The sequence below is a fragment of the Mesoplodon mirus genome, assembly GCF_964341445.2.
Source record: "Mesoplodon mirus genome assembly, chromosome: 6".
In the NCBI taxonomy this organism is placed as follows: domain Eukaryota; kingdom Metazoa; phylum Chordata; class Mammalia; order Artiodactyla; family Ziphiidae; genus Mesoplodon; species Mesoplodon mirus.
The window spans coordinates 100,076,806-100,098,234 of record NC_138982.1 but is presented as its reverse complement, the minus strand read 5'-3'; the positions used below and the strand labels follow the sequence as shown (position 1 = coordinate 100,098,234).

The window sequence follows — 21,429 nt, the reverse complement described above, 5'->3', positions numbered from 1 at the left end:
TGACTCCCTCCCACATCTAGAGGCTACCCTAGGACCCCAAGTTCTTCAAGTTCAGGACCTGGATAAAGGTCATTCAGGAAACAAGTTATGTGCTTTTGTCTTTTTACCTAACTTGGTTTAAACTTTCTAGTCTCTGCAACCTTAGATATTTTGGGAATGAGTGTGATTTTATCATTTTACTTTATTCAATTCATTCATGTTATTTACTAAGAACAACTTCTACCACAACTACCAAATTTCAACTATGCATATGACAAGGAAATGGCTGAATTCTGTTTGGTTGAAATTCACTTGTAATCCCATTGGTCTGCACAGAGTTCAGGATTAAATAAAAGTGTTTGCAGTGAACAAATTTTCCATGAAATTTATATATTTTTTTCCTTCCACTTTTATCGAGATATAACTGACATATGGTGTACAGCGTAATGATGTGACTTACATGCATCATGAAATGATGACCACAAGAAGCTGAGTGAACATTCATTTTCTCCTATAGATACAATACAAAGGAAAGAGAAAAGATTGTTTTCGTTGTGATGAGAACTCTTAGAATTTACTCTCTTAACGACTTTTCATAGATACTATATAGCAGTGTTAATTGCATTTATCATGTTGTGCATTACATCCCGAGCACTTATTTGTCTTATAACTGGAAGTCTATACTTCCATGTCCATAATATTTATATTTTACAAAATACATTATAGTTAGTTGCTCTAAACATATATTTTTACAATGTCCAGTTCAGTGATTTACATTAGATGAGACTTCCTCACACGTCTCTCCCTTGCAGAGGCCTGAAAACACAGTTATTTTACATTGTGTCATTTACACAAGCTGTAGTAGTGCCAAGAAGGCAGAAAGATGCTCATGTGAATGGTAGAGTTCTCTCCAGCCTTTCTCGGTCACACCAGGAAGGAATTTGCCTTGATGCACATCGCTGGGCCCATGGAATGGGGAGGGCCTTATTCTTGAGGAGCCCTCATCTTTGCCTGCTTTACTATAGAGCTGCCTCTAAATTTTGGATCTTCCATTTTTCTTAAAAAATGAACATTATAGCTCCTAAAAACGACTGCATCATCCTATTCACTTCCTACTTCGCCTTCCCAAGGCGCATACTTTGTATTCATTTGTCATTCCTATGACAGGAGGCATGCATCGATACTTGCTGAATGACTCTGGGGGACATTTTGAGCCTATACATTGTCGGGAGGTTTTATCATTTGTAGCCACTTTTTAAAGATTTCTCAATAAGCTTCAATTTTTAGTCAATCTTTGAATATGGTATAAAAGAGGTTATAAATCACGTTTTTGTCTGTAAATTTTATTTCTTATTTAGGTTCTTTCTTTGGTTTCTTGTCAGATACAGCTTCTTTCATCAGAGGGATACTTGCAGGGGGGCTGTTCAGACCCTTCTCCCTCCATCTCCACCTGTAGAAGGTGGGGGGAGTGAAATGCTGAAAAGTAACCGGAAGTGTGAGATGACGTCCAAAAGGCTTAAGCATGTACATTCATGAAATCATTTGTCCATGAAGTGTGGATTTGTTGTTCATGTTCACAGCTACCATAGAATTTTAGAACTAGAGGGGACCTTGAGGTCATTTAGCCAATGTCCCTGTTCTGCAGATGAGGAAACCGATGCCCACTCAGAGTAGGTGGCTTGCTTAGGTCAGAACCAGCATTTAGGTGCTCTGTGCTCTGCAAACAATGATGCCTTCATATTATGGGAAGAAAAGCTAAAAATGAAAAAAGGGTTTCACTTTAGAACTTCCCTTTTAGGGATTCTCTCAAGTGTTTTATAAACTCTTTGGCAGCTGACGTGATTCCAGTTAGAGAAACAAAAGGAGTTAATTGCAGACTTCAAGTATGTGAACTATTATTTTAAGAAAAATATTCTCCAGATGTTTCCCACCTCCTTTGAGAATAGAAAAGAGGAAATGAGCTTAAATTTCAGCAAGAAAGATTCAGATTAGATATTAGGAAATGTAGGTCTGTGAATCCTGCAATTGGTTACCAGGGAATGTTGTGAAATCTCCTCTTCTGGAGAACTTTTGGAATGTGGCAGTTGGCCATCCATTTCAGAGGGGTTATGTGGGTGGCCCATAGAGCCAAGGGCACAACCTAATTGACGTCTCAAGTTCTGTAGGTCCCAAGAGGTCATGCTCTGCCCATAGCTAGGTGGTGGGGTTGTTCGCTCCTCTTAACTATAGCAAAATTCAGGATTCATCAGTGAAGCACATGTTCAAGTTCAGTTTTATACATGTATCAGTCCTAATAGGTGTAATTGGGTAGACTGACTAAAACTAATGAATGCTTATTGGATATTTTTGCCCACTGCCTTCACTGGATTGATTAATATCTGATGGTTTAATTTCTTTGGGATCCATCTCAGCATATTCACCTTGACTTCCTTAATACCTTCCAAGCTTGTGTCCCTAGTCCACAAAGCAAAAAGTAAGGGATCCAGTCCAGGATCTTCTCCTATATACAGGGAAATTCTTTATTTCAACGAAAAAGGCAGCCTTGGAATTTGGAGGACAAGATGGAGAAAAGTGGATGTATAATTAGATCTGTACCTTGTTATCTAATGTATTGATGATATCTCCTAACAATAATCAAATGAGAATTACTTTTTAAAAATTTTTATTGAAATATAGTTGATTTACAATGTTGTGTTAGTTTCAGGGATACAACAAAGTGATTCAGTTTATATACATATGAAATTTACACATGTAACATATATATTTATATATATATTCTTTTTCAGATTCTTTTCCATTATAGGTTATTACAAGATATTTAGCATAGTTCCCTGTGCTATACAGTAAGTAGGTCCTTGTTGGTTATCTATTTTATGTATAGTAGTATGTATATTTTAATCCCAAACTCCTAATTTATCCCCTTCCCCCCTTTCCCCTTTGGTAGCCATAAGTTTGATTTCTATGTCTGTGAGTCTATTTCTGTTTTGTAAATAAGCTTATTTGTATCAGTTTTTAGATTCTACAAATAAGTGATATTGTATGATGTTTGTCTTTTCAAATAAGAATTTAAAATTTCTAACTTGGAATGTAACAGTCTTGAATTTCAGTAAAATAATCAACTGTATAAATACAGGATGGGGAGATATCATTTGAGAGAGTTTAGTGTTAAAAAAATAAAAATAAAAGACCTAGTAAGTGGACAAAGGATTAATCATATGTATTTGAAGTATGTTCATGGTGCTGGCATAAAGTAAGTGCTCAAAAACGTTGCTAATATTATTATAACTTTGATGTTTATTGCCTTTCCTCCCCTAGCCATCCTCTGGTTCTGGTTTTCTAAATACAGTCACTGATTTTGCCCAATGCTAATACGGAACAGCACTAAACCATTCTTCTACCTACCCCCAAAAAATCCATTCCCCCCAAAGAATTAGGTTTTCTGAAGGTATCATCAGAAGAGTTAGAGTTTCTTCATCTCTGAGGAAATGAAGGAGGGAATTTATAATATGTATCCTATTATAAACACAAAAAGTTCAATTGAAAAGACTTTTTCCCTTCTTGACTGCTCCTCCATTGGAGATCTTTTCTCCGACTCTTTGCCACACAGCAATCACACTTAATCTCCTCCGGAATCCCCCAGAAGGCCAACTTTCCATACCCTCTATTTTTTAGAGTTGTTTCTATCTTCCTTTAAAACCCAGGTGCCAGCCCATCCAAACGCACAAGGCTCAGTTTCTACAGTAAAGTGGGTTTCAAAGAGCACCACCTCAACATCCTTACCCACCCTCTCCTTTGTTTTTCTCCCTATCATCCAACACACTGTACATTTATGATTTTATTTAGTTTGTGTCCCCATCAAAGCATAATCCTCAAAATGTTAAAAACACAATTCTCATTTGTAAGTGAACATGTCAAAGTTTTAAATGATGACAAAGTCAATTTGAAATAAAATACTAAAAATCTGGGTTTTTCATTGTAATGAGCTGATAAAGTATGCTGAGATAATGCTAAGTTTGATACAAAACTGGTTAACATTCTAAAGGGCAATAAAACCATAACCTGAGTGGGGTTAATCAACATAGTTTATAGAGTTGTTAATGTCCTGTAATACTAATAAATCATGCAACAAAGTTACATATCCCTAGTTCGATGACCCTAAGGTGGGCTTACTTGCATGGCAATAAAGGATCATGTGACCATCTATCTTTTGCCTTAGCCAAGTTGGGGGATATATTTCTTAATACCCCCTTCCCCACCTCCCACTAAAAGTAACCTACATGTGCACTGCCATTTATGAATCAAAAAAGTGGGTCTCCCCTACAAGCTGCTCAGATAATAAAAACAGCAACAGAAGTTGCACAAGAAGGTCATAAGTTGCCTTATGAATGTTTCCATCATTATTAATATTCAGGTAGGAAATATGAAGGCCTTCTGTCAACAACTGTTGTAGGAAGGATTCCAAATGGGGAATGAGGCTGAATTTGATATTTCTAAAGCCCTTACCAACACTGCAAGTTTTGACTGTAAGGGTTCATCAATAAATGTTGAGGAAGTCAAAAGAATATCACACATTTTCCTGGTTCTCAGGAAACTTACGATTATGGTGAGGTCTAATGGACAAAAAACAATAGGAGAAAAACATAAGGTTGATTAGAATTATATTTAACTTTGTGTTAAACTTTCAGTAGTACTAGCAGAATAATGATGTTTGAGGAGGTAGGTAGGGAAGACTTTACAGAAGAGGTAGGAATTGAGTTGGTCTGGAGGAATGGTAGGTGTTATGGGCTGAGTTGTGTCCCTCCAAATCATATGTTGGAGTCCCAATTCCCCGTACTTCAGAATGTGACTGCATTTGGAGATAGGGTCTTTAAGGAGGAAATTAAGGGTAGGCCCTAATCTAATATGACTGGTGTCCTTATAAGAAGAGGAGATTAGGACACAGACACGCAGAGGAAAGACCATGTGAAGACGCAGGGAGTAGATGGCCATCTACAAGCCAAGGAGAGAGGCCTCAGAAGAAACCCACCCTACCAATACCTTTATCTTGGACTTCTAGCTTCCAGAATTGTGAGGAAATAAATTTCTGTTGTTTGAGCCACTCAGCCTGGGGTACTTTTTTATTGCAGCCCCAGCAAACCAATACAGTAGGGTTGAAATATGGAGAGGGGTTTAAAAAGAATAAGAATCCTCCAGAAAAAAAAGAATAGCATGAAAAAAGAGGTCAAAATGAGGACTGACATAGATGAGGAATAGAGTCTTGAAACAGGGGTTTACATTAATGAATGGCACATACAGCTACCATTGTCATTAATAAGACTCTTTCTTTTTTCCAGTATTGTGTCTTAAGAGAGATAAATAAACCTTTCAACCTTCACACCTCTATCCAAAATTTACTTCCTCAAAGAGGTCTTCCCCCACCATCCTTCCAAAACAGCATCTGCCACCCCAAGCCATTTTCAAGCCCTTTCCCCTGCTTTATTTTCTTCACAGCACTTAAATCTGAGATTACAAAATTTATTTTTAACTTGTTAATTACATGTCTTCCCACACTAGAATGTGAGTTCAATGAGATCAGGGACTTACCTCTCTAATTCACCTCTCTTTGTCTAATCCCCAGAACAGTTTGTAACAGTTAGTAGGTATACCATAAATATCTGTATCTAGTGAATGAATTTCCCCGAGAAAAGCAATCAATCGGGAGAGAATTTTCTTTGAGAGGCATGGAAAAGCCAAGAAAACAATTCTGGTGAATATTGGAGGAGTGGGATACTGCATGACTTTCCCTTGTTTTAGGTGTGGTGAATCTGAAGCCTTGAGAAACTACAAACTCTGTGTGAGGGGGCAAGTAGGGGGCACAGAGGAGGGCCACCCGGCAGCAGATGAGAGAGGCTTGTCCACACCACACACAACATGGACACACATGCACACACATAAACAAATACAGACATGCTGGGAAAGGGAAAGGGAAATCTGTCCCATGTGAAAGGGCAAGTTGGATTTAGGGCAAGGATTGAAGGTTTAAATACTTAAACATTCTTTCAGACAGTAAGCCAAAATCTCATGAGGATCAACATACAAATAAAATGCTGAGGAGCGTCTAAAATAATATATATCACATTACTCTGTTATATACATTACAGATCACATGAGGAAACTGAAACTCTCTGCAGCCCTGCCCAAATATAGGAAACCATTTAGGGCTGTTCAAAATGATTAGGACTGGCAACTCTGACCCCAGAGTGAATAACTGCCTTGGTTCAGCTGGGGTTTTTTTTGCCATTTTTAACAAGTACATTTTAATGGCCATTATTGTTTTATTCATGTTAGGTTTATCATTATTGCAGTTAACCTCACATTTACTTTGGCTAGTATCCTTCTTTGAAAGTCTTTGACATTTCAGTTGGTTTTGATTTGTCTTTTTGGTCACACTCCATTAATAATAACAAATGCGAGGAGTGCTTTTCGGCTTACAAAGAATTCATAGTATCATTTGTGCCCTTGAACAGCACTGTGGGAGAGTCAGAGATTATAATTTCTGTTTTATAAGCAAGGAAACTGAGGCTCAGTGAAGATAAGGGACTTGCAGAAAGTCATAAACATAGAGAATGGAAGAGCTACAACTCAACTCCTGCCTTTTGGTTTCTTCTACAATGCGCTTCCTGTATGACATGACACCCATCACTAAGCTAGCCTGGCTGGCAAAGATCCAGTGTTCACACACAGTATGTATGTTTATGTTCACATGTACTCAAGCACACACACACCACATACCGGTTATCAAAGAGAAACCCAAGAACACATCAAAGAGAACTCACAGCATTATTGTGTTCTACGTCCTTACAAAAAGAAAAAAGAGGCAAGAAAACCCACTACGACCATTTCTCCCCAGCAGGAATTCTGAGGCTCCTTCTTCCCACCAGGTGTTTGTACAGTGTTACACAAATCTGATGGTCTTTTGAGTGATTTGGGGAGACTCTCCACACCACTGTGATCACAAAAATATCCTCAGGGACAAGAGGGAAATGAGTAAGGATAAGTCAAGTGGTAAATTCTAACCAGGGCCCCTACATAAACATTCAAGATAAAACTGAATGAAGTTTATTTAAATAAAGATCCAGAGAAATGGCAGATGGCAGACTGAAAGAGGTAGTTTTCAGGAGAGAAAGGCCAAGCCTATGAGAGGAAATAATTGTAGAGCAGAATCCCAGTGGGCCTTTGGTATTCAACTGGTCTTCTTCCAAGCATTTCACCCCCTTCCAATTTTCCAGTGTTTCATTAGACTGTCCTGGTTTGAAGATTATTAAGTAAATCCAACACAGCCACTGAATGGAAGGAAGGGTGAAGGACCAAGCATGCTCTCTATTAACACTCCAAGTTCAGGGTTTAATAGTGAAACTCATTAACCTCCAAAGATAGAATTAAATCCCAGGCTACACATCACCAGATATTACCACTGTCAGCTCTCTTGTGACTGCCTTAGACATTGAATGTTAGAGACAGATGGGGCTTAGAGAACAACTGAGTCTTATTTTTAACAAAAGAAGTTGAAGGGATCTGTTCAGATACACAAAATTAAGATGAAGTTCTGGTCTTATGAGTAAAAAAAGTAAGGAACAGTGGTGCGTAGAACAGGCTGTAATTTGTCTTAAATGGGTGTGCATATTCAGAGAATATCTTTGGGAAAATATGAAGGAAAATGGGAAATGTTGTTACTTCAAAGGGAAAGGATTTTAGATACTAAAGAACAGAAGTGAGAGGAAAATTTACTTTTTCCCCCGATATTCTTTGCTACTCATTAATAGTTTACACATCTGTCACTCCTACTAAAGAAGTGTAAGCTCCTTGAGGACAGGGCCTATTGACCATATTATAGTCATCTTTGTAATCCCTGGGTGGGTCTCTCATTGTGTCTCGTAAGCACTCAATAAACTACAACAGATGTTCTTTTTCCATTTAAAATAAATTTGACTATTGAGTATAAATCAATATTAATTTTGTGGCTCTTTCCAAATGGTTTATAACAATTAATCATTTATATAAGGACATAAAATAACAGCTTTCTACCTTCTCTCATTTAGAGTACACTTGAAACAAATAGTTCTCGAAGACTACTCCGATTTATGAAATGGAGAAAGTTTTATAAATCATTTTGCTGACAGATGTTTCTTCATTTTCACCCCAAAGGGGAAAAAATGATTAGTTAGTATATTTAGAAAAATTGTAATGCAGTGAATTTCATGGTGGAGATTTTTACTAAATATTTTCTTAGGTGCTTTTTATTAACCAATTCTTCTGTAGCCTGTTCATACTCTTGGCATTACTCTTGAATACGATGTTGCAAAGTCAACCCACATTTTCTAAGAAGTGGAAAACTGTGATCCAGAATTAAGTAAGGCAGAAGCAAAGAAAACAAACTCTTAGGAGAATGGAACTTAAATTATTTACTCAGTTAGTTACTGAATTAAATTATTTACTCAAGTTTACTCAAAGTTTTCCAGAAGACATTTACATTAAAAATTGTGAGAAACTTGCCACTTCTTTCTCCATCCCCCCAATTCCCCCCTCCCCCCACCCCGCCACGTCCCATCTCTCTCTCTGCAGCATTATTATGACACTCCATTTAGGATTCGGATTTTCGTTAAGTCCCTCTATAAGATGTGGGAGCAAAGCCTTATGTGTAGTTTTAGGACCTCCGGGTAATTGAGCAGACGTCGATGTGTACCACACTTGCCCTCTAGCGGGAATTTGTGAAAACTGCAGTTCCCTGGGATGTTGGGTCTTCAACCCTGCGCGTTTCCAAACACCCATCTCAAGCTGTTTTTTACAAACAGATAAACCTCATTTATACTTATTCTACTAATTACTAATTTGCAAAGGGTGCTACTAAAAGGCTTAAAAACAGCTTATTCTTGTGAGTAAACATCTCTATCTTATTTACACAACAAATTTGCTTTGTAAACTCCTTTCTTCATAATACTACAAAGATAAACTATACTGATCTCCAGGTCCAATTAACCTAATTCTGAACAAATGACTTCATAGTACATAATTAGAAGAAAGAAATGGTATCCTTGTATGTACATAATTATGATGGTGATTTTTTTTTAATGACATTTTGGGGCTGTCACATGAAGTACCTTCTTTCCAATTCAGAAGATATCTTCGGTTTTTATTGCTGTTCTTGTTTGCTCTTTAACCTTTATATGTTTATGACACCAAAGCAGCCAAAGGACATCTGACATATGAAAAACTACTGCCCCTGGCATAAAGCCTATAAATTATTAACTGTTTCCATTTACAAGAGAATATAGAATTTCAGCACTTACTAACAAAGTATGACTTGCCACTAAGTTTGCTTCATTTTGGAGAATCTATTCTATCTGTTAGGATTAAGTTCAGTGCAAATGTATGGCACCCAAAATAACAATGGCTTAAAGAAGGTAAATCTTTATTTCTCTCTTGCATAAACAAATTCCAAACTTAAGGATGAATATCAATATATGGCGCCTCCAAGTTCAACCAAGTCTCAGGTTTCTTCTAGCTTGTTGCTCTACCATCCTCAATGCACAGCTTTCACTCCATGGTTCATGGTGTTTGGCCTGTTTCCGGGTAATATATATCCACATTCCAGCCAGTGGGAAGAAGCAAGAGGAAGAACATGCTCACTCCCCTTAAGGAGCATTCTTGGAAGTTGCACCCATTACAACTACACGCAACAGACTAGAACTTTGTCACGTGGCCACTTCTAAATGAAATGTCTTCATTCTAGGCTTGCTCTGTTCCAGCTGAAAGTCAGGGGTGCCAATACTATGGAAGAGGGCAGAGTTCATGTTCAGGGACAACCAGCAGTCTCCCCATAGCTTACAATCCCACCAGCTGCCTTCATTTGATAGATCCTACTCTTTCCTGGGTTTTGTCTGTTTGTTTTCTATTGAAAGGTGACATCTTCCCTTCCATCTGTCTTCCACTCATGAAGTTCTGCTAATAAAGACCATGATTCCTTCTCTTTTTTTCTCCCTTCTTTTTTTAAGTAAACTCCGGTCACCTGGCCTGCTGGTTTTCATCATGTTGGTGCGTACCTTCCTCCACAGGTGATGGCTGGTCCACCTGCCCGTCTGCAGCTGCTGGGAGTACTGCTTACCATTTCCCTGGGTTCCGTCCGGCTCATCCAAGCTGGTGCCTACTATGGCATCAAGCCGCTGCCACCTCAAATTCCTCAGATTCCACCGCAAATTCCACAATACCAGCCCCTGGGCCAGCAAGTACCTCATATGCCTTTGGGTAAAGATGGCCTTCACATGGGCAAGGAGCTGCCCCACATGCAGTATGGCAAAGAGTATCCACATCTACCCCAATATATGAAGGAAATTCAGCCGGCACCAAGAATGGGCAAGGAAGCAGCACCCAAGAAAGGCAAAGGTAACATACTTCGGTTCTGCTGTAAGACAGCAGCTTTCCAAACCCCTAAACAATACGCTGCGGGTGGGGAGAGCTAAATTTTAGACATTTTTCTTTTAGCATGTGTGACTGACATTCACTAACTGCCTACTGTGTTCTAAACTCTATCCTTGAAAAGTTCAGGTCTTGAAGAAAGACAAAATTATTGTACGTTGTGCTTTTTTATTTCAGCAGCATCAAATGGATATAGCAGTGGAAAAAAAAAAGAAGTGATGTCAGTCTTCAGAACTAGGAGAGCAATGTTATAAGAACCTGCTGTGTTAAAAAAATCATATGAAAGCACTTTGTAAACTAGGTGCCAGATAAATGTGTTTTTAAGACTGCTCTAATTAAGTCGTTACACATGTCAATCAATAAATCTACAGAAGGAGCCCGAAGAGTACAGACTATATACCTACCTAGAGATGATGATACCTGAAAATCTCTCCATTACTTTCTAGGCATATTCATTAGTTATTCAACACCAGCAAAATGCCTATCACTGTGAGAGATTTTCTTTTTTAAAAATTTTTTTAAGTCTTTTTTTTTTTTTTTTTGGCCACACCACGTGGCTTGTGGAATCTTAGTTCCCTGACCAGGGATTGAACCCGGGCCCTTGGCAGTGAGAGCACAGAGTTTTAACCACTGGGCCATCAGGGAATTCCCGAGAGACATTTTCTTATAAACTCAGTTGGTTTATAAGAAATGTAGGAAACCTAGCACTTGCTGGAAAGGGATTGCAATCAGAGTAGCAATTCCCTTTGAGGCGGTGGAGGCCATTCCCAGTGGTCCCTGCAAAAGCAGGAAGCTCTGCTTCTGGGGAACTACTGGATTTGGTGCTAATAGGCCTGAGTGCCTAGAAGCCAGAAAGGAGAGAAACCTAGTCATTTAACCTCTTTGAAACTACATTTCTTCGCTTGTAAAGTAGGATTATTGAGAGAGTCTATGACATAAGGTAAGTACTAAATAAATGCTAAAGTACCATAAAAACTTTGAGTTGCTACAGTTGGTCATTCAACAAAACCTAAGGAAGAACAGAACATACTCCAGGCATGTGCTAGACATTAGGGATTCCTGATGAATGTGATGTGACCCTGCCCCAGACGCTCTCTTGACATAGGAGCTACACGGTTCCTGCTTAGCAAGAGCACACCCTAATTGTACAGTAGTAATCCTACTAGCGTAAGAGAAGTATTTCCAGTTTTCTTCCCTTTAGGAGCTGATATTCCACTTAGGGGATTATCTCAGTCATTTGTTTTCCTTCCTTTCTTGAATGGCCTGCCTATTTTGAAACTTCCTGTACTTATTCAGATGGGTACCAGATTGCAACTGAGGAATTTGGAAAATATATGAGTTCCGTCGTTCTATTTTGTTCCCTGACAGTAGCTCAGTGAAAAATACAATGGTCAGGATTAAGATGCAACTAATGGTTAATGTAAGACTTTGGGACCATGAATTTCATTTCTTTATGTTATTCCTTACTCCCAGTAGCATGAGAGATCCAGAGTTGTGTTTCTCTGCAAGGCATAGCATAATCAATATAATTACATGTGCTTTGTATTTCGATAACAATTTGAGAAAGCATAACGCCTTTCACATCTATTTTCTAATCCTGTAGTGTGGGTGTATTATTCTTGCTGTACAGACAGGCAAGTAGGGATGCTGATGGCTTAAGTGACCCAGTCAAGATCTCATTTCAAGGCCAGAAAGAGAAGCTGAGCTTCCTGCTCCTAATCCCAGTTTAACTCCTTTTCCGCACTGTTTATCATCCTAGAATACCTTATTCACTACTCCTGTTTAAAAACCAAATTTGCAAGTGAGAAGTAACTTATTAAATTGAAGAATTAATATTTGAGGCTTAGGAAATCCTACAGCATATTAAAGAAATTAAAACACATCCATTTGACTCTAGAGGACTGTTGTTTAAGATATTAAACCACATACAAAATAAAAATAAAATGCTTCTATTCTTGAGTCTACATGATAATGACCATCATCCTCTACATCACAGTATATTTCAGCACAAGAGGAAACATTATTTTTCCATATATTATATTTAAAATTCAAGGACATAGAAAAATAGAGTATAACATTAAATAGGGAAAAAATAAAAATGGCTCCAACATTGTTTAAAATACACACACACACACACACACACAAATATATATATATATACACACACACATATATACATACATATGTACATAAATATAGAACACATGAGATGGAAATACAGATAAATGTCAAGCGATTATCCCTGAGTAGTGGGCTTATAGGCAACTTTGATTTTTCTTTGTCCTTCTTTGAACTCTTTATAGTGAATACACCATAATATCTCCAAGTTTGTACTAGGAAGAATGTTTCTTCATTACTTTTTAGTTGTTTTACTTAACTAATGCTGATAAAAGCAGCCACAGATATCAGTTCCCAAAACAGTATCTCAAATATGACAAAGAAATTATCAGCCTGATTGTCCATTAAGTACTGATAATACAGTCCTGGAACACAAGCACATTATTCCTAGTCTTTCCTCTTGATAAGTAATAGGCAAATGTGTCAGAACTAAATAATGATTGAAGTGAAGGATGATCAATATTAATCTCTCTCTCTCTCTCTCTCTCTCCCTCCCTCCCTCCCTCTCTCTCTCTCTCCCCCCTCTCCCAGCAGAAATACCATTAGCCAGTTTACGGGGGGAGCAAGGTCCCCGTGGAGAGCCTGGCCCAAGAGGACCACCTGGGCCCCCTGGTTTACCAGGTCAAGGGATACCTGGAATCAAAGGAAAACCAGGGCCACAGGGATATCCAGGAATTGGAAAGCCAGGTATGCCTGGAATGCCAGGAAAGCCAGGAGCCATGGGAATGCCCGGGGCCAAAGGTGAAATTGGACCCAAAGGGGAGATGGGACCCATGGGGATCCCAGGACCACAAGGACCTCCAGGGCCTCACGGACTTCCTGGCATTGGGAAGCCAGGTGGGCCAGGGTTACCAGGGCAACCAGGTGCCAAAGGTGAGCGAGGACCCAAAGGACCACCAGGACCTCCAGGCCTTCAGGGTCCTAAAGGAGAGAAGGGCTTCGGGATGCCAGGTCTGCCAGGCCTGAAGGGTCCTCCAGGGATGCATGGCCCTCCCGGCCCTGTCGGACTTCCAGGAGTGGGCAAACCAGGAGTGACAGGCTTCCCTGGGCCCCAGGGCCCCCTGGGAAAGCCAGGCCCTCCAGGCGAACCTGGGCCACAAGGCCCTATAGGGGTCCCAGGGTTTCAAGGACCTCCTGGGATGCCTGGAATTGGAAAACCAGGCCAGGATGGGATCCCTGGGCAGCCAGGATTTCCAGGTGGCAAAGGGGAGCAAGGACTGCCAGGACTGCCAGGACCCCCAGGCCCTCCAGGGATCGGGAAACCCGGCTTCCCAGGCCCCAAAGGCGACAGGGGCATAGCGGGTATTCCTGGGGCTCTGGGACCAAGAGGGGAGAGAGGACCAACAGGTGCCCCTGGATTGGGGGGCCCCCCAGGAGAGCCAGGCCTGCCTGGAATCCCAGGTCCCATGGGCCCTCCAGGGGCTATCGGTTTCCCCGGACCCAAAGGAGAAGGTGGGGCTGTGGGGCCACAGGGGCCACTAGGTCCCAAGGGTGAGCCAGGGCTTCAAGGCTTCCCAGGAAAGCCAGGTTTCCTTGGTGAAGCTGGGCCCCCTGGCATGAGGGGTTTGCCAGGTCCCATAGGGCCCAAGGGGGAAGCTGGGCATAAAGGTTTGCCAGGGCTCCCTGGTGCCCCAGGGCTGCTTGGACAGAAGGGCGAGCCAGGAATTTCAGGGGAACAGGGCTTACAAGGCCCCCCAGGTATCCCAGGGATTGCAGGCCCGAGTGGCCCCATTGGACCGCCTGGAATTCCTGGCCCCAAAGGGGAACCGGGTCTCCCAGGGCCCCCTGGGTTCCCTGGAGTAGGGAAGCCCGGAGTAGCAGGACTTCATGGCGCCCCAGGGAAGCCTGGTGCCCTTGGTCCCCAAGGCCAGCCTGGCCTTCCAGGGCCCCCAGGCCCTCCAGGGCCCCCGGGACTCCCAGCTGTGATGCCCCCGACACCACCACCCCATGGAGAGTATCTACCAGATATGGGGCTGGGAATTGACGGAGTGAAACCCCCCCATGCCTATGGGGCTAAGAAAGGCAAGAACGGAGGGCCAGCCTACGAGATGCCTGCATTTACCGCTGAGCTGACTGCGCCTTTCCCGCCCGTGGGGGCCCCAGTGAAGTTTGACAAACTGCTCTATAACGGCAGACAGAACTACAACCCGCAGACGGGCATCTTCACCTGTGAGGTCCCTGGGGTCTACTACTTTGCATACCACGTTCACTGCAAGGGGGGCAACGTGTGGGTTGCTCTGTTCAAGAACAACGAGCCCATGATGTACACGTATGACGAGTACAAGAAGGGCTTCCTGGACCAGGCGTCCGGGAGCGCGGTGCTGCTGCTCCGGCCCGGAGACCGGGTGTTCCTCCAGATGCCCTCTGAACAGGCTGCAGGACTGTATGCTGGGCAGTACGTCCATTCCTCTTTTTCAGGGTATTTATTGTATCCCATGTAAGAAAGAAAAAAAGAGAGAAATTTAATAGAAGAAAAGAAAAGGATGCACCGAAAAGTCCAAATGGGAAACATAATTGCTTCAAAACATTTATACAGTTGGAAAGTTATATTTAAGTGAAAGTCTGAACCATCGTGTACATATAAAAACTACGATGCATGTTTAGTGCTCTGCACAGCAGCTTGTGATGGAAAATGATGGGATAGATTTATGTATCAAGTACTGACACTTGTGTTGTACCCACTGGAATCGTATTAGCTGTTTATGTTATGTGCTTCCATGATAACTTGCTTATTCAGATCAAAGTATTTCAGTATGAAAGAGCATAGCTAATGAAAGTCACTCGCTCATACTGTTTACTTTAAAATATTTATAAATATGGCTTAAAGAAATGTCAATGATAACAATTACATACCGTATTTACTTGCATAATTTCCTCTGTATTTGTGCAGATACTTTGCCATGGGATGTGGGAGAGCTCTGCAGTGCTTTTCCCCAGTGAGGCGTGGACAGAGAACCAGGGTAGAGCTTTACTCCAAGGGATGTTTCTCCCCTGTCGGAGGCTGTGTCTTTTACAACAAGAGTTCTACTCAGAATTGTGTGTCTAGTGTCCCTAGAAGAACAACTGTAGTGTATTTACTCGTGCCTTCTGTGTGCCTAGCACTGGATGAGACACTTCTGTGGGGCCTAAGACAGTGCCCCGTAGGGAGCTAACAAACCAGCTGGGAGACGTGAGCAGGAAGTAACTCATTTATTCCTCACGGGTTCTTTTTGCTTGTTTTTTTTTTCTCCTGTGATTATTTTTTCTTTCTTGTTGTCTCCATGTAATTTCCATTATGACCCAACTAATATAAACACCTGGAAGTCATAAGAGAAAAAGTAACCCTCTCCCCTCATAACTTTCCAGTTTTGCGGAATGTTCATTATAAATAGCAGTTCTTAATTGTGTTTACATGCATATAATAATCCCCCTCCTTTGCCTACACACACAAATGACTACAACGAGGTTTCACCCACGAAGGGGATATCAGTACTTTTTAGTAGCTACTGAATTTCAAAGAAATTTCCCTGTGTAGTACACATACAAATCGGTGTGTCATCTGAAGTTCCAAAGTGAATTTCCTAAATCCAAGCCATCCTTTGTTTGGGGAAAGAGGGGGGAGTTTCAGAATTACATAGGAAAATAAATTTTTTTGAAAAAATAATTTCTGAAGTTTAAAATTAAAAAATAGATGTATTACTTCCTGCTGTAGGTACTAAAACTGCAGGAAGCAACCTGTGGAAGAGCCACCTGGAATGTCAGAGGGCAATGACAGCCCATGCTTTTTATGTCACCCCACAAGTACAGGAGTCAATACAAATTTAAAGAGAAGAGTAAATTTTTTCCAGGTTTTCATTTAGGTACATACTAATTGCTTTGCACATTCAAATCTGGTCTTGAAACACAGATAAAGCATTTCAAGTTGGCTATGAGTCTGCTGCTGACACTATAAGCCACTGGGGGGAATAATGTGGGGCTATGGTGGTGGAGTCTTGTATCTACTCCTCAAAGTTAAGAGTGATGAAATGAGGGGATAGGTACAGATGGGAAGATACACAAATAAATACGGTATAAACACACATGGAATTGTGTCTATGTCAAATCTGAATCATTTTAACCATCAAGAATATTCTCCTCAGCCTAATATCTGTCTTTTCCCTATATGGTATACAAGCACCATTTCTTCTCAATTTCTTAAAAAGAGAAATGAGTTCATTACCACGTGGTTTCTTACTCATGGCTAATTATATGACAAACTTTTCCCATCAAAAACATATCCCACCCAACCTTCATTTTCAAAGCAGACAGCATTTATGTGGCTAAATATCCTTTGAGTTGGTTTTGGGCCGATGGCTATGAGAGCCACATGGATCCACTGGGCTCTGTCTGCTGAAAAGCTGCATTGAAATGACTTGGAGGCAAGTCAGATCAGCTGATTTATAAAACTGTATTTATCTGTACATGTATGGGCTTTTTATTTCCACCAAGAGAGAAAGTAGCTCTTTAGTCAAAACCAAATTTCACTTTTCAAATACCTTCCAACTTATTTATTGGTTGTTACTCAATTGCGTGTGTGTGTGCGTGTGTGCGCGCGTGCATGCGCGCATGTGTGTATTATCAGGCATATGCTTCTAACTTTTAGACAGGGGAGGAGAAAAATCTATGCCAGATACTGTATATTCTACAATGGTGCTAATCTCAGAGCTAAATGAATTACTCCATTTAATTTAAAAAGAGTTTAAAATAATTATCTATGTATCTTTGTTTCCCTTTTGAATGTTGCACATCATGTTAACACATTTAGTGTAAAAGCAGATGAAACCACCACATGTTCTAAAGTCTAGGGATAGTGCTACAATCCCTATTTAATTCAAAATTAACTAGAACTTTTCCATGTGAAATGGACCAAACTGACAATATTGTTATTTAAATACAGAGTTTTAATGCAGGATGACATCCTACAGGGGAAAAGAATGTCTGTAGTGGGTGACTGTTCTCAAATATTTTACAGAATACCATGAATGGTGAACAGACTGGTAACTTTGAGTTTCCATGATAGATTTGAGACATGTCAATAGCAAATCATTTTTGTATTTAAATTTTTGTACTGATTTGAAAAAAAAGTCTTATTAAATACCTTTAAAAGTATGTTTCTCATCTTGTTCATATCACTCAGCTGACACTGTTTGAACTTCATAACTGTTTAACCCCCAACGTGTTAATTAGCTGCTGACACAGAGACCTAACATAATCCTAGCTTAACAGGGACAATTCTTTCTCTTTGACATAACAGCTGCAAGCACAAACAGGCTGGGGCTCATGTGGCAGCCCCAGTCAGGGCCCCAGGTTCCTTCTATCTTGTTGCTCTTCCACCGTGAGGGCGTGGCCCACATCTCCAGGGTCCAGGAGAGCTAACCACCACAGGCACATTCCAGTCAGTGGGAAGGAAGAAAAATCAGGAAGGGGAGAGCATGCTTCCTTCTTAAAGAACTCAACCTAGTGGTTGCTTAGATCACCTTCCACGTACCATGCTCTGAATTTAGTCACACTGGCACAACCAGCTGCAAGGGAGTGTGGGAAATGGAATATTTACTGCAGGCAAGCACATATCCAGCTAAAAATCAGAGGTTCTATTAATACAGAAGAAAGGAGAACAGATATTAAGGAACAATTAGCTGCTACATCTGTCACATCCAACCTAAAAGGATAAACTGCCACAAATCTCTTTTCTCCCACAAAAAAACTAATCTTCATGTACTCAATTCTGTTAGTTTGCCACACCAGAGCCAAAATTTTTGAGGGGAGATAGTGATGAGTGGAGCTTCAGAGCAGAAGCAGGCCTGTTTCAAGAACCTAAGGGTCTTAATAAGCATCACTGATAAGGAAAGAATTCTTTTGTGATGACTTATCAAGCTCAGAATGATCACAGCTTATCATGTCTAGACTACTATAAAGGGATTACGCAAATCATTCAACAAGCAACTATGTAGCACCAGTCTGTGGCTGGTTAACTCACTTGTTTAAATGCATCAATCTGGAAATTCAAGACCATAGCTTCCATTCCCACATAGCCCAACTAGTTCTATTTCATTCCACGGCCAAAGGCTCTTCCATGACACGGACCAGTCATCTCCCGTGCACACAGTGTTGGTCACAAAAGTAAATGGAAGGATAGATACAAGAGACAGAGGCAAGGAGGAATAAATGGTTGGAATCTAGAATGCCGGACAAGCAGGGCAAATCCATCATTCCAATAGGTCTATAGTATCCCTTTACATTAAAACAAAACAAAAAGTAGCCCCTACTTTGCACCTGATACTACTAGGCTATGTGAGGGGCACATAAGCAATAGAAAACATGACCATTCTTTTAAAAAGTATCTTTTGTTTAGAGGACATCAAGATGTTTGTTAAACAAATTGACTTCCAGGTGATATACAAACAAGGGTGGTATGAAGCCAACTGGATGCACATGTACTAGCAAAGTTCAGAAAGAGAAAGGTCATTCCATGCTGCTCCCTTCCTGGGAATGCCTTCTCTGACCTGTCTGCTCGATAATCCCTCCTCACCCCTCAGGACACAGCACAAGCATCACCTCTCCTTCCCTACTGCCCAGATGTAGTCACTACCCTGCCTTGTACAATCTTCTGTCCCTTTACTTTTCCTGCTTTATAACTGAACTGTTTGTCTGTCTCCCCTATTTTTTTTTTTTTTTTTTTTTTTGCGGGCCTTTCACTGTTGTGGCCTCTCTCGCTGCGGAGCGCAGGCTCCGGACGCGCAAGTTCAGCGGCCATGGCTCACGGGCCCAGCTGTTCCGCGGCATGTGGGATCTTCCCGGACCGGGGCACGAACCCGCGTCCCCTGCATCGGCAGGTGGGCTCTCAACCACTGCGCCACCAGGGAAGCCCCTGTCTCCCCTATTGATAGAGTGTAAGCCTCTTGAGAGCAGGCACCTGTTTCATCTTTGCATCCACAGCTCATCACAGAGCGCTGGTCCAGCTCCAGGGTGGAGGGAAGAATGAGGGTTGGAGGGTTGCTGTGGGAGCTAGTGCTAAACTCGATGGGAGGTGTGACTGCATCCAGCTCTGGCATTCCAAGATTATACAGAAGATTATATGTCCCAAGATTATTTAGAAGTCTACTGTGGGATAAAAGCTAATCTCAGGTAGTTTTTTGGAGAAGACGACTTTTAAAGAAATCATCTTTAATTTGACAATATTTGGATGAATGGAGCATAGGGCAGTGTGTGTGTGTGTGTGTGTGTATGAGAGAGAGAGAGAGAGAGAGAGAGAGAGAGAGAGAGAGAGAGAGTCAGAAGGGGTGGCGGGGGTGGAGTGGGGCGGGCAGAGATAAGGGAAATGACCTGACTGGTTCAGAACTACTCAAAAACTAGTAAAGGAAACATTTAATAACCAAAGAAGGATCAAGTGATGTAGGGCTTTACATGTAGGGAAGATACATTTATATTTTATCTAATATGCAATAAGAAGACATTGTAGGTCCTTAAGCAGGAAAATGGTATGAACATAAGTATTTTAGAAAAGTTACTTTGATGATTCTGTGGAGAACGTATGATACAAGTAGCAAAACCAATGAGATCAGAACAGCTTTAATCCAGGAATGGGGTGATGGGTTGATGGTTCAGGGAGCCTAACCAAGTCTAAAGAGTGAGAGTCACATGTCAGGTCAGGTGTTAGGGTTTAAAGACTGCATAACAATGGAGCTATCTCAAGGGCTAGGAAACGGAATGAAGAAGAACTGAAAACTGAAGAGACAGTTGAAAGACAGAACTGACCCTGGAGACAATCCCAGGATGGCCTTATGAGGGAGAAGGAATCTTGACTCGAAGGTGGTTTCCTCACTGATACGCTTGGAAAACAGGGACGGTGCCACTGATAGAAATAGGCAGTCCTCCAGTGGAGCCTGCTCCAGGCAGGCAAAGAAGAGACGCTTGGTTTATACATAGACTTGTGGGATCTGCCTGTGCGCCAGACGCGCATTTGCGAGGCAGATGAGGGTAAAGCCATGAGCCTGGAGAGAGACCTGGTGGCCTATTGTAATAAGAAGGAAAGAAAAGACACTCAAAATCAGTGGCACCATTTGCAGACAAAAATGATTAGACTGCTTTAAAATCTCCTCCCTTACTTGCTGCAGGAATTTATTTAACAGATCCTTTCATCACAGATATAGCAAAGGGAAATGGCATCCCAATCCACATGGAATTACAATGAACTCCAAATACGCAGAGCCAATAAAAAGTGTAAATCAATCATATTTTCCTATATTTCAAAAAAGTTTTTCTCCTTAACGGTCCTTGTGACTCTAAAATGAAAATATCATGCTCATTCTATATCATGAAAAAGAAAAATATCTATGGAGTAGCCTTAGGGTTATCTTTCTTCTAGCAAAGAGTTACACAGAATTTCTGATGCTTTCATTTTCAAAACGAATATTTGTATCAGGATCAACTTTATGCTCAAATAAGTTATTCTTTATGATGTCAAATAGCTGTTAATGATTTTTATTATTAGAAAAGTATTTTTTGCTAATTCCTGGAGATAAGTGCATTGGAATTTCAATTTAAAAAGTGGGGCACATCATCCCATTTTAACAAATTATTCAGAAGTTTCTCATGTGTGTTACTGAAACACAGAACCATCTAACTGAATTTTCCTTTGAGGCATCCAGAACCTTTCCAGAGGTTTTTTCCTCTGCTATCTTAATGCAAGTAAAAATAGATTTTTATTAGATTCAAAAGCATTCTAAATTAAAGTTTATGATTCCTGTGGAGACCTACAATTCACATGCTTTGTTAAAACCACCAAGACCTAAAAATTAATTTTATAATGAGCATGGCCAAGTCAGTTCTCATCTAACAAGTGAGTGGCTGGCAGCAACATTC

At 40.8% G+C, this 21,429-nt stretch overlaps 1 protein-coding gene across 3 annotated transcripts in view; it reads left to right on the top strand.

Annotated features, from left to right (window-relative positions):
• COL8A1 (collagen type VIII alpha 1 chain) overlaps positions 1-17,485 on the top strand; it is a 155,467-nt gene extending 137,982 nt beyond the window's left edge. For 2 of the 3 annotated variants that reach the window (XM_082626195.1, XM_082626194.1), the window contains 2 exons: positions 10,071-10,398; positions 13,081-17,485. In XM_082626195.1, coding sequence (XP_082482321.1) covers positions 10,074-10,398; positions 13,081-14,990 — 2,235 coding nt within the window. In that variant the 5' untranslated portion in view covers positions 10,071-10,073 and the 3' untranslated portion in view covers positions 14,991-17,485. The remainder of the gene's footprint in view (positions 1-10,070; positions 10,399-13,080) is intronic. The other variant, XM_082626196.1, reaches the window with a different exon arrangement.
• Positions 17,486-21,429: the final 3,944 nt, after the last annotated feature.